At 35.8% G+C, this 12,603-nt stretch overlaps 6 protein-coding genes across 6 annotated transcripts; 3 read left to right on the top strand and 3 right to left on the bottom strand.

Annotated features, from left to right (window-relative positions):
• Positions 1 to 337: 337 nt before the first annotated feature.
• On the top strand, positions 338 to 934 carry EIN_118090 (hypothetical protein; the record flags this gene model as incomplete). Its single annotated transcript, XM_004258958.1, has 1 exon — positions 338 to 934. One exon carries the CDS (start codon positions 338 to 340, stop codon positions 932 to 934), a length of 597 nt encoding a protein of 198 aa, XP_004259006.1.
• Positions 935 to 1,360: 426 nt separating this feature from the next.
• On the bottom strand, positions 1,361 to 3,559 carry EIN_118080 (hypothetical protein; the record flags this gene model as incomplete). The annotated part of the gene is made up of 1 exon (XM_004258957.1): positions 1,361 to 3,559. One exon carries the CDS (start codon positions 3,557 to 3,559, stop codon positions 1,361 to 1,363), a length of 2,199 nt encoding a protein of 732 aa, XP_004259005.1.
• Positions 3,560 to 3,742: 183 nt separating this feature from the next.
• On the bottom strand, positions 3,743 to 7,217 carry EIN_118070 (serine-threonine protein kinase, putative; the record flags this gene model as incomplete). Its single annotated transcript, XM_004258956.1, has 2 exons — positions 3,743 to 5,814; positions 5,921 to 7,217. 2 exons carry the CDS (start codon positions 7,215 to 7,217, stop codon positions 3,743 to 3,745), a joined length of 3,369 nt encoding a protein of 1,122 aa, XP_004259004.1.
• A 1,464-nt stretch (positions 7,218 to 8,681) lies between these two features.
• EIN_118060 (hypothetical protein) lies at positions 8,682 to 9,275 on the top strand (the record flags this gene model as incomplete). Its single annotated transcript, XM_004258955.1, has 1 exon — positions 8,682 to 9,275. The coding sequence occupies one exon, from the start codon at positions 8,682 to 8,684 to the stop codon at positions 9,273 to 9,275; it is 594 nt and encodes a 197-aa protein (XP_004259003.1).
• Positions 9,276 to 9,430: 155 nt separating this feature from the next.
• On the bottom strand, positions 9,431 to 10,096 carry EIN_118050 (hypothetical protein; the record flags this gene model as incomplete). Its single annotated transcript, XM_004258954.1, has 1 exon — positions 9,431 to 10,096. One exon carries the CDS (start codon positions 10,094 to 10,096, stop codon positions 9,431 to 9,433), a length of 666 nt encoding a protein of 221 aa, XP_004259002.1.
• A 627-nt stretch (positions 10,097 to 10,723) lies between these two features.
• Positions 10,724 to 12,442, top strand: EIN_118040 (hypothetical protein; the record flags this gene model as incomplete). Its single annotated transcript, XM_004258953.1, has 1 exon — positions 10,724 to 12,442. One exon carries the CDS (start codon positions 10,724 to 10,726, stop codon positions 12,440 to 12,442), a length of 1,719 nt encoding a protein of 572 aa, XP_004259001.1.
• Positions 12,443 to 12,603: the final 161 nt, after the last annotated feature.

The following is a 12,603-nucleotide window of genomic DNA, read 5'->3' as shown; positions in this document are numbered from 1 at the left end:
ACTCATCGCCGTTGGAAAACATTTCATTTACGTTGGTATTATATAAAATGCGCCAAAAATGATATTTTTTAATTCAACAAGTGATGTTTCGGTCTTAAAAAATAACAAAGAGCGGATTTGGGAACAATCAAAATGTTTTAGAACAAAAGTTCCAAATTTTTTCACAACAAGTCAAATCAACTGAATGATAAAAAATCTTAGCAAGGGTGTCCTGATGAAATGGGTTGAGTTCAAGAAAAGTGTCCGTTCTGTTCGATTTAGAGAGCTGAATAAGCAGGGTTTTAATTGCTTCTTATAAAACACTGTATTTTAACTCAAAATCCTATAGTTTGTTCTGATGGAAGTCAAAAAGGGTGTCAACAGGCACAAGACAGTTGAACGCGAGCATGAGTTCAAAAACGACTTCTGTTATGAACAGGCGATCCTTGTGTTACTGGTAAATAAAGAGTATGGTGTATCTTTGGAGAAAGCTGGTAAGCAAAGTGTTTTAACAACAACCATGCCACGAATAGCTGGAATTGTCGTTAATGATGAATTAATAGACTTAAAACGCTTATCAGAGAAACAATGTTCTTTACTTTTTAATGGCAAAGAAAAGGATGGGATTAAAGAGAAAACATTATCAAGACGGTATTCAAAGAACAAAAGCATTTTTATCCAAAATTTCTTTATTGACACTTTACTTGAAAAAGGCTTCTTTTTCAACTCAAAGCTTTCAAAAAAATCGGATAAGACACTTCAGCTTGAAAGAATCAAAGAAGTCTATTTTGGAAAAATAAGGATTTTTCAAAAGAACGAGATCATCAAAGTGGGAAAACAAGTCAACGACTACCTCAGCAATTTAGTCGAAACCAAAGGGAGGGTTACCTTACAGAAAAACGACACGACTCTTTCTCAATTCATACCACAGAGATTCTCATTCTTTCATGTATAATTTGATTGTTGTTTGTATTATCTTTCTATGTGTTTTTATTGATATCATAACCTTTAAGAATATTATACAAACATAATATAGACTCTACTTTTGTTACAAACAAATGATAATTATATTGTAATTTAAATAATTTGGAATTGATATTTTTATATTTTTATATTTGTTTTTTTATTAGAAAGAATTACAAATAAAGAAAAAAAAACAATCAAATGAATAATAAATTTTTTTGAATTATTATAATAATTTTAGATTAATTATTGATTTTAAATTACAATCAATATGATATTATTCATTGAAAAGATGTTGAAACAATCACTTAAACATTGGAACAAATATTTTGCGAATTGTTTCTAATTTTTCTCAAAACTATAAATATAATAATAAGTAATTAAAAGAAAGCAAAGTAATCAAAAATCAAATACACTTTCACTTGTCAAAAAACATTTGTCCAATAAACTTAAGAAGAACTGGAGCATTGTATATGAAATGATACCACTGCAACACCTTCCTATCATAATCCCCCAGCTGGCCAAGCACAATATTGCGTAACGCACATTCAAATACTCTTGGTAATCCACTCACATCAAAATTCCTGATACAGTCATTCTCCACCCGTTGCAACGTGACGTTTTTGTCGAGCATCTTTTCTCCTTCGACCAGCATCCTTTCGAGCGTTGTTTTGTCTCCTTTAAATTTCTCGAAAAATGTTGGAATTGTATTAATATCGATAGTCGAGAAAAAGTCGATAAATGAGAAGCAGAAAAGTTCTTTTGTGAGGCAGTTCCGCTTCACAGAATCGCTGTATACCCTTTCGACCATTTTGTAAATGGGCAAAAATTTACACATCCTCTCTCCCACATAGATCGCTTCGACTCCTTTACTCTTAAAACACGTTTCATCAACAATCCACCTCATCGCTTCGCTCAAAAAGAGAATCCCTCGTTTGCTCCGCTGCTCATCGTTGTTCTTTTTTATTTGTTCTATCAATGTTTCGTTCACCCACTTTTTCAAAACCTCTCTTTTAAAATAATACTCCCCTTCCATGACGTGAACCAACTCGAACCCTAATTTAATTTGATCCCCAACTTCCTTTGGCACGCTCACACTCATCTGCACAAATCCTCCTTTATCCCCAACACAACACACACCAAAATACTCCCTTGTCTTTTCCACAACCTTAAATCGGGTATCTTTGTTGTTGTAAAACACTGTATCATTAATTTCACAACACTCATCTCCAAATGATGTTAAATTGTAAAGGCATTCGTCACCAGTTAATCCCTTGGTCTGTAAAATATTAACAAATTCGTGGTTCTTCAAATTCCAATACTCCATGGTTTCTTGTTCGTAGTTTGCTGGGAGAAAGTGTTGGTGTGTTCCCACGACTCCGTCTTGCTCAAGTAAATTCTTTATTCGCACATAGTCCTCTCCTCTCTCCGCGCTTTCGACCTTCAACGTGAGTTCCGTCACCGCTTCGCCTTGATTAATCATTCGTTTGATCTTATTACATATTTTAACCTCAGACGTTTTCGTTTCAAACGCCTCTTCCTTAATTTTTGAGGTAAGTGTATCACACGTCTTTGGCGGTTGTGGGATGTCCTTCTCGTCAAGTGTAGTGACTGGTGTTATAGTGTCGTTTTGAAGCGGCCTCTTCTGGACTTCCTCTTCATTTTTATCGCTTAAATATCCAGTTAGTGTTTCTGGCGAGGTGTTTCTTTCTCGTTCTGGTAAACTTGTCTTTTTGAGCCGAGATTTCGTGAGTTGTTTTTCGAGTTCTTCTGGGTCAGCGTCAAGGTCAATACAAATATCATCTTCATCAGTATCAGTGTCTTTCTCAGTTTCTTTTGTTCCATTACTCTGTTCGTCGGGGAGATCTTTCAGATCGTTCTCATTTTTCTTGAGATCGTTTTGTTGTAACGAAAGCACATTTGAGGGGGAAAAATCGAATGTTTCTTCACTCGGTTTCTGAGCCTGTTGCGCTTCAGTAGGTTCAGGAACCGATATTACTTCACTTTTGAAATAATCAGTAAACCACTGTGCACACCGCCACACATTCCGCTCAACGAGGACAAACCACCACATTGCACCCATCTTCTGTACTATATCGTGTTGTGTTTTTATCGCCGTACTCACGGAGTAGACGAGACGATCAAAAGGACTGCTTTGATTTGTTGAGTCAATAAAGAGAACAACGATGTTTTCAGTTCGAAGAAAATCGACTAAGGGGATGAAAAATTGTTCGAACGCAGGGTTTGTTACAAAATAAGTTGTTGTGGACTCGGACTGTTTGTGTTTGTCTTTGACATTTTTGGCGAAGACACTTTGGAACCAAAACACAAAGCTGCTGTGAGTTATCTTTCTGTTGACAAAAACACCAGTGCCAAGGCTTTGAAGAACGACTGGATTGACTTGCGAACCATCTCCACACAAACACACAAAACCGTACGAACCCTGTTCTTGCAGCCTCGTTTTCCCAGGTTTGTCTTGAAACTGATACCCAAACTCATCACCCCAATATATTTGTGACGGAGAAACGTTTTCAAGCGTTTTTTTCAACTGCTCCACACTTCCACACATTTGTATCACTGGAGAAGGAATCTGTTGTTGTGGGCAACATTGGTTCATGTTACAAATATTTAAATAAGTTCTCTCATTCCATCAATTAATTAATGATATAGTAAAATTATTATTACAATACAATACAATTGTTTTACTTCATGAAACTATAACAAATCTATTTAATTCATTGAAGATTAATTCAATGTAAAAACACAACTTAACAACAATGGCACTTACTCCCAAATTATTTTATTGACTCGACGACTCTGGCGAAGACAAGTCAAGCTTCTGGGCCTTGCTCTCTTCGACCTTCTTTGGTTCTTCTGACATTGGAGTTTCCTTCTTCTCTTCCTTATCATCGACATGTCCCTCTGCCTTGTCCATGTCGACTTTCTTGAGTGCGATTTCACCTCCGACGTGTGTGATATCCAGCCCCCAGCTCGAAATGGTCTCCAAAATTTCGGACATGTTTGGTCTCTTCTCCGCCTCTTGGGCCCAACACTTGTTGAGCAAGTTCCAGTAGTTGTCTGGCATCCCTTCTGTTCTCTCGAGACGTTTTCCTTCGATAACGAATTGTGGGATCATCCACGGTTGGTTAAATCTCTCGTCGTTTTCGTATCCCTGTTTCTCTGTATACGTCTCATACAACACCATTCCATACGCGTATATATCTACTGGGTAGCTATAATCCGACGTACCTTGGAGTGATTCCGGGGACATATATGTTGGTGTTCCAATACCTGTCGACAATGGTTTTGTACTTAATGCTCTTTCAGAGACATTTCTGCATGTCCCAAAGTCGGTCAGTTTTCCGCAAACGCTTGAATGCGGGTTCAGCGAGTATATCAAGACGTTCTCTCCTTTAATATCTCTGTGGATGATTTGATTATGATGTAAAAATTGCAATGCGACCGCCAAGTCGTCCATAATTTTCACTTTCAAGTCGTATCCAATCGGGTTCTTTCCCCATATCTTACTCAGTGACCCAAACTCGGCAAACTCGGTGACAATCGCTATTTCTCCTTCCGTATAAACCGCTCCAATTAAATTGACTGTGGTTTGATGTCTTAATTGGGACAACATAGTCACTTCATGTGTGAACTCCTTTTGTTGCTCGTCAGTCAAATTCCTTGCTTTCATCTTCTTAATAGCAACTTCAGTCCCTCTGTAAGTCCCTCTGAAGACAAGACCAAACGCGCCTTCGCCAATTGGCGGCATAATCGGTTTCAACTCGGTGTGGTCCAATTTAGTGGACAGATCCGATTCTATCACTAATTTCAGCTTCGCAGTCTCCTTCTCGTTGTCGTCGACATCCATCGCGACAATACCAATTTCGTGCGAGACGACTGCCGTGCATATCATCGTAATTTTGAATTCAACAGAGACAGCGTATCCTGGCTTCAACGTCTGTCGAATAGGGTTGATTTCTAATTCGTAACAGTGGGACGGGTTGATTAAGAATTCAAAGTAATACGTCTTCGAACTCGAGTTCATGATATCCAATTTCTGCGTGTACGCCGTGTCGACTATCGCTTTAGAAGACTTCAGCCCAAAATCAAGCGTCCAATTCGACATCTTCATCGGGAACTTTTCATTGTCTGCGGAGAGAAGTGCAAGTTCCAAGTCGGAAGAGACTCTAAACGGTCGAATCTCAGTCTCGCGCTCTTTCTCTGTTCTTCGGCGTCTTCTCCATAACAAGAAGATGAAGACTAATATGACGGCAATCAGAATTAATCCACCAGCAATAGACAATGGCAGAATGAGGGCCAAATTGACTTTAGTACACTTCAATCGATCCAATGAAGGACTATAAGAGTCTTCACAGACATGACATCCAGTGCTTTCACACGTCACACACTTATCTATTGTACTACACGCCAAACACGTCGCATTAGTTTCAGTGGAGATATACGTGTTGTTGTAACATGACGTGCAAATGATCCCATCTGATGTCTCAGTGGGGTCTCCGACTTCTTTACATTCACCACATCGTTCAGGGCATTTGCGACAATAATTCTCGTGGATGTAATACCCGGCATTGCAATTGGAACACCCAGAGGTTGTGGGGTAATGCGCACATTTGTCCAATCCATATTCAGAAGCAGTCTCATTTATTAAGAAGCACTTCCCTTTAGCTTCTCCTTCTTTGTCAGAGAAACTCTTTGGTCTCCAATAGATGTTATGCCCTTCAGTATCCGTCGCTGAGTTACACGTTTGACAAAACTCCGGTGATGTGCACGATCCACATGACTTGTCGCATTGAATACACTTCACTCCACTCAAGAAGTAAGTGTCAATACACTCTACACAGTACCCCATTTCTTCGTGTTAATTATAATAGTATTAATAGTATAATTTATCATATTATAATAGTATAATCCAATACTATAGTATTATTATAATATAAAAGTAGTTATACCAACAAACCCGTTCGACTACACTCTGCAGGCTTCACTTCACAGACATAAATTGTCGCAGTTTCTCCAGTCAACTTGTTATACGCGTCTTTTGCTTCTGCATCTTCTTTAAGTGCATATCCATCGTTACAAGCTGAGCACCAAGTTGAGTTATACTCGCAGATTTTGCAGTGTGGATTACATTTTGAACACACTTTATCGTACACAAGAGCAGATCCATCTTCTGGTTTAGTGACTGATAAGAAGTAACCATATGATTGTGTTGTGCAGTTAATAGTCTTATCTGTTGCAAAGTCCTTTTCACATTCATCACTCAATTTCTTATCATACTCACACTCTAAGCATCCATATTGGTCCGTCACTTTACAACTACTTGACATCCGAATGCACTCGCCTTCTTTCTCACCAAAGTAGTGTGTGGAAGAGCATCTGAAGCAGTACGTACTATTTAAACACGACGAACACTGTGTACTGCATTGTGTGCATACGCTTCCCGTCGTCAAGTAATACCCTTCATTGCATTCTAAACAGCCTTGAATGTTATTTGCTCGATTACAATGATCAATCGAAGTGACGCATGCCCCAGAAAGTAATTTGAAGGAAGAAGAACACTCAATACACGTCTTCTCATCTATGCACCGACTGCACCCGACACTGCAAGCGGTGCATTTACCATTATTCAAGAAATAGCCAGTTAAACACAATTCACAGTGGTCACCGTAGACATGACCAGCTTGACAATTCGCTATTGTAGAACAGTTGGAGTCGGCATTCGTCGGGTCTTCAAGAGCATAGTCTCCACCACACATAAAACAGTTTGTGGCTGTGGAGCATCGAATACAATTAGTTTTGCAAGCAGCACATGTAAAGAGTTTGGTATCAAAATATTGGTTGAGTGGGCAACGACCACAATCAGCGTCATTTTCAGATTTTGTACAGTCAACGCAACTCTTCCCATTCTTAACTAATGTGTATCCAGATGTACACTGGAAGCACTCTTGGGAGTTACAGTAATTACAATTAGAAGTACATGATTCACATTTCTGATCTTTCAAGTAATATTGAGCTGCACAACTGGTACAATATAAGTTATCCCAAGTGGCACAGTTGGCTATCGTTGGTCTATTCACACATTGGTAATCCGGGTTAATGTAGTGTCCAGAAGTACAAGTTTTGCACTTTGTTGCAGAGAAGCAAGTGGTACAATTGGCAACACAATTTTTGCACTGATTTTCTGTTTGGTCATAGTACTGGGTTTCTGTACATTCTGCAGACAAAGCCGCAGCGACAAACAAAAAAAGGAACATGAAATAAGCAGTCTTTTTTTTTCATTTTTTTCATTTCATGATTTTTGTTCTCGTTATAATGACGCAGTGAATTTGTTTGGTTCGATTGTTATTATATATAACTATAAATGAATTATTGAAGAACTATTTAGAGTACAAGTTAAAAGTTCTTTCGAGTGGTGGTGTTGAAAAAAAAAATTACTTCTCCTTTCTGTTGTTTTCTTCATTTTTTGTTAAAACTTGTTTAATAACAATAATAATAAGGCAAAGAAGAAATTTTGGTTCAGACAACCTTTTAAGAAGTAAGAGATGGCTGTTTCAGAGAAAAAGCACCCAATGAAAACTAAATTGCTAACAAAAAATTATCTTTCTTTAACATGAACTTTTTAACGGTAAAATATCGGGAGTAGTGGGTAAACTGTCAATTGAGTTTTTATGGAAACAACCTGTTTGATTTGAAATGTTAATTATTTATTTTTAATTAAAATACTATTTGTTGTTAATTTAAGTAGGGTTGACTGTTGAATCAATTGTTATGTTAAAAAAAAGATTGATTGTTTGATTTCTGAAAAATACTATTTGTTATAGTTTTTTTCATAAATAAATATGGTTTAGAGTTTTCACTTAAGCTTTTAATACTTTTTGGTAATTAAAAGTGAATTTGTATCAGAAATTAATTTTAATAATATATTTACTATTATAATTATAATAAATTAGATTTAATATAATTAATTATAGTATATAATAAAAATAAAAACACTAATTATTCTTAATTTACTGATTCGTTAATAAAAATGAATAATATTTATAAATTATAAAAATTAATTTATTTTTACTATATTTTAGTTGTTTAGTTCAAATACTATAATAAAGTTTATTCTACTCAATATAAACTTATATTGCATTATATCTGTAACGTCATTTGAAATAAAAATAACATTTTAATTGTTATTTAATACTTATTACTATAATATAGTAATAAGTAACTTTTGTCGAATTACTAAATCTATTTTTGTTTTTTTTTGATCACATATTTTAATAAATAAATAATATAATAATAATATATATTTTGAATTACTAAACTATAACCATACTAAATAACAACCTAAAAATACAATTTTAACATTTTTTAATAGCAATTTCCATCCTAAAAAATGATTCATTTTGAACGAATAAAAGACAAATTTAATAACTGGTAGTAAAATTAAATAAATTAAATATTATTAGATGGCTTGATTGTACTAATTTTAGATCACAAAAAGCCCCTAAAAAGCACAAATAAAGAAAATGCAATTTTTTTCAAAATGCACCCAACACCAGATTTTCACATCTAAAAAAGACGATGAAAACACCAAACAGAGTTGGTGAACCTAAAAAAAACATGAAGCTAAAAGGAGTTGAGACATCTTGTGAAAAATCCCGAAAAGGAGAGCGAAATATAGAGAACATGGACCTGGCTTGTAAAAAAACAAAATCATCTAAAAAATGGCAAAGAAAAAGCAGATGTCTGTTAACGCTGTGATGACCAAAAAGATAGTCGTGACCTTCACTGGTGCTGCTGGTGTAGGAAAGACTCAGATGTTAAATGTGATAACACGGGGCACTTTCACAACCATATATGAACCGACTGTACAAGAACAATTTAATATGCGAACAGTGTATGGGGGTCAAATATATAGTTTAACACTCATCGATACAAGTGGAACATCAGACTATGCCAAATTAACTTCAGTTGCTATGTCAAGTAGTGACTGTGTAGTTATCTGTTACTGCCCTTACATCCCTCGTTCATTCGATCGAGTGATTGAAGCAGCAAAAGAGGCTCGAACCATCTCCCCTGACATCCCCGTCATCATCATTGCAACCAAAATCGACTTGAAAGACGACAAAGAAACACTGAGCAAACTCGGCAAACAAAAAATAAGATCACAGAAAGAAGTCAAGGCGGAGTTGAAAAAGACTAAGATCTCAGCTTATCTCGAAACGTCAGTAATGCTCAATTTGGACACTAAAACCATCCTCGAAGAAATCATTAAAGCAACTACCAAGTCCTCAATTTGGAAGAAGAAGCAGTCCTAATAGTTTATTCAGTCATTCTTTATATTAATAGAACACTCTTGTTATATATCTAATATATACTAGTACGGTATTATAAAGAAACTATAAATTGAAGAGCAAGAGCATCTATTATAAATAATAGAATAAATATAGTAAAATAAATAGTATGCAAGCAATCACTTCTTCTTAGTCTGGATGAAGACGACGAAGTCATCATATAATAAAGGTAACGAAGTGGTGTCGTCAGTCGAATGCGCCGCATATGAAAGTGTCTTAAATTGAGTCAAGAAGTCGACTATAGAAGTGAATTCATCGAAGGTCAAAAGTCTTCGACATCTCACATTAGTGATGAAGTAAACGAAGTTCTCGAAAAGATCTGTTTTGAGTTTAGTTTGTATAATAGCGTCGAGTAAGTCAGGAAGGATTTGAATCATTTCAGTCCGCCCTTCTAAAAAGACTGGTTTGGAAATTTTCAAATTTTCTTTTTTGGGAAGAGGCTCGTTGTGTTGAATGTCTTTTAACATTTCATCCACCCATTTATATATAACTGAAAGGAAATTTCGGTATTCAGGGCGTTCCATTTTGTTGAAATAGTTTTGGATTTGGTCATGAAGCGCTTCTTCCTTATTAAACACTTTAGTTATTTTCTTTATGTCGTTTTCTTTGAAATATCCATACTTCTTTGACTCACCAATGAATCCTAAAACATACAAATCAGACCCATCTTGGTCTAAACCTAACGCTAAACAAAACGATCCAATCTGCTCTTCACTTTTAATTGAACCGTGGCCGGATTTCCCAATCGTTTTGTACTTGTCAAACGCCTTCTGGATTTGGCTCATTTGCACACATTTGTAGTTTTGTTGACTCGTTCTTTTGGAACTGCCACGTGTTCACTACAGAACTTTGAGGCTTTTCTTTTTTTGTTAGATATTTTTTTATCTTTAATTCTCATCTAAATTGACTAAAATATTTTTTAGTAAATTAAAATTATATTTTAATAATATTTTTTATTTTTTTAATAACACTTAAAATAACTCTTTTGTTTTTGAATTGACCTGGTTTTAAAAATATATAGAAATTTTTAGCTGTTTTTCCCTTTTTGGCTTGTGTATTGTTATTGACACAATAAATATATAATAAACAGGGAAAATATTTAATAAACTCAAGATTTCCCGATTTTTAGACCACTTGAATTTTGTTCAATGTTATTTTAGGTGTTAATTAAATTAAAAAAACTATAAGATAAATAATATTAGATAATCTAATATAATAATTATATTTATATAATATAAATTATAATTCTCAAATAAATAAAAACAATACTATTAAATTGGTATTATATTTACTAAACTAAAAAATTATAAATAAATAGTAAAGTTATTAAAAAAAAGTTAATGCAAAACGAAAAATGAAAACTCAGTCCAATTGTTGAAGAAAAAAAAGAGGAGAGAAACTGATTAAATAAGATGAATACGGTCCTTGCACAATTTAAACTTTGTGAGTCGTTACTCACAGAGTTTAAAATTACTACTGCGAATGCCCCGATGTTTTTTTCCGAAACTGGGGGCATAGCACACCTCACACTTCCACAGATAGAAAAGATCGCAGACATCATTTCAAACACATTTCCAGACTTGAGGCTCCGCAAGAGGAGAAACACAAAGAAGAAGGCGTATATCAAATATATAGTGGAACTTGTAACTGCTCCGATTGGATCATTGGGGGAACTGAACCCTTCAGTGTTTCAGACTTCAGTCGCAACGCAACACAAAACACAACAACTAAGTCGTAGTCAAGAGGAAGAGCTTAGTATAACTAATGCGAAGAAAGAGGCTGAGAAGATGGAGTTAGAGAAGATCAATAAGATTCGACCTCTTCCCAAAAACTTTGGATCAAATAGCGCATCACAAAATGTTGCGCAAAGTCCATTACAAAGCACTCAGAATATCTCTTCTCAATCTTTTGGAAGTTCAAGACGTTCGCAACAAAACTTACTTGACTACTCCTTTAAATTGTCGAACGACATCTACAAAAGCATTTACAACACTTTTACTGGTTTCAACAAATTCACACCAAATGTGAAATCTGCGTGTTGCCAGGATGACAGCGCCAGTAATACTAGTTATACTTATAACACAGACGTGCAACAGAACCTTCTCAATGTCGAATTCTTCAGAACACAACACCCACAGTACTATATCGACAAAATATTATACTGCAAACCGTTTTTGAGTCCGTTAAATAAGGCGCGCACGGAAATCAATATTGGTAATAAGAAAAACAACCAAAGGATTACAGTGAGGGTGTTCGACACAAAGACGAATACGGAGTCGGCAGATATATACATCATACAACTCATCGCTAACTCAAATTTTGTGGATTTGGACGGACTCATGCAACCACTTTATGGACAACCGCACTCGACTCCCGCTGTTGTCAGAAAGCCACTTGATATCACCACCAATTGTTATTCGAGTGTGAACTCCCTGAGTGTGATGGTGAACAAATACTCGAGTGATGTTGTTCTAGTCATCTCGTTGTGTAGCTACAGACAAATTGATGAATTACTTACAATCGTTGAGAGTGGGCTAAATCTGAATGAACCTGACAATCAGTACAAAGCACTTTGCGACTTTCAAAGTGTCATAAAGGTGATTGAAACAAAAAGAGCCGTTTTTCCAACGGACTGCATCAATATTGACGACGATGACGATTTGAATGAAGGGTTGTCGAATACTAATGTGGTGAAAGGGAGTACACAGACATTCTTTCCGATGGAGGAGGTACCTGCACCACCCAACTCTGTTCTCAAACAAGAAGAGAAGTCGGTCAAATGTGAAGATGTTTCTGTGGGCAAGACTCAAATCAATTTACGATGTCCGTTAAGTTTCCAAATGATCCAAATACCAGTGAGAGGATGTGAATGCAAACACACAACCGTCGTTAACTTGAAAGGGATGTTAGATTACTGTCTTAACAACTGTTATTGGAATTGTCCAATCTGTGAGAAGCCCTGTTACTTTTCGATGATCACCATCGACCAACACTTAAAAACGTTGATTCAGTTGTGTCCTTCAGATTGCTGTCTTATCGAGTTAGATGCCAACGGAACAGTACTTAAGTATATAAATGACTTAGGTGACTCCTGTGGTGATGATGATGATGTCGAAGTGATCGTTGATTGATCGTGTAGTGTACTATTGTGTATTATATTTATTATTAATTACAAGTTTCGTGGAACACTTCTCTTTCAATTGTGACTCTTTATCATTCAATTATATCACATCCACACTTGTGTACAGTGTCACTCATACAACACACGTTCCAAACATTCAAAAGACGTGAA

This window comes from Entamoeba invadens (assembly GCF_000330505.1).
Source record: "Entamoeba invadens IP1 unplaced genomic scaffold scaff_1105074725163, whole genome shotgun sequence".
NCBI lineage: Eukaryota > Evosea > Mastigamoebida > Endamoebidae > Entamoeba > Entamoeba invadens.
The sequence above is the reverse complement of the archived record's forward strand: the minus strand, read 5'-3'. Positions and strand labels throughout refer to the sequence as shown.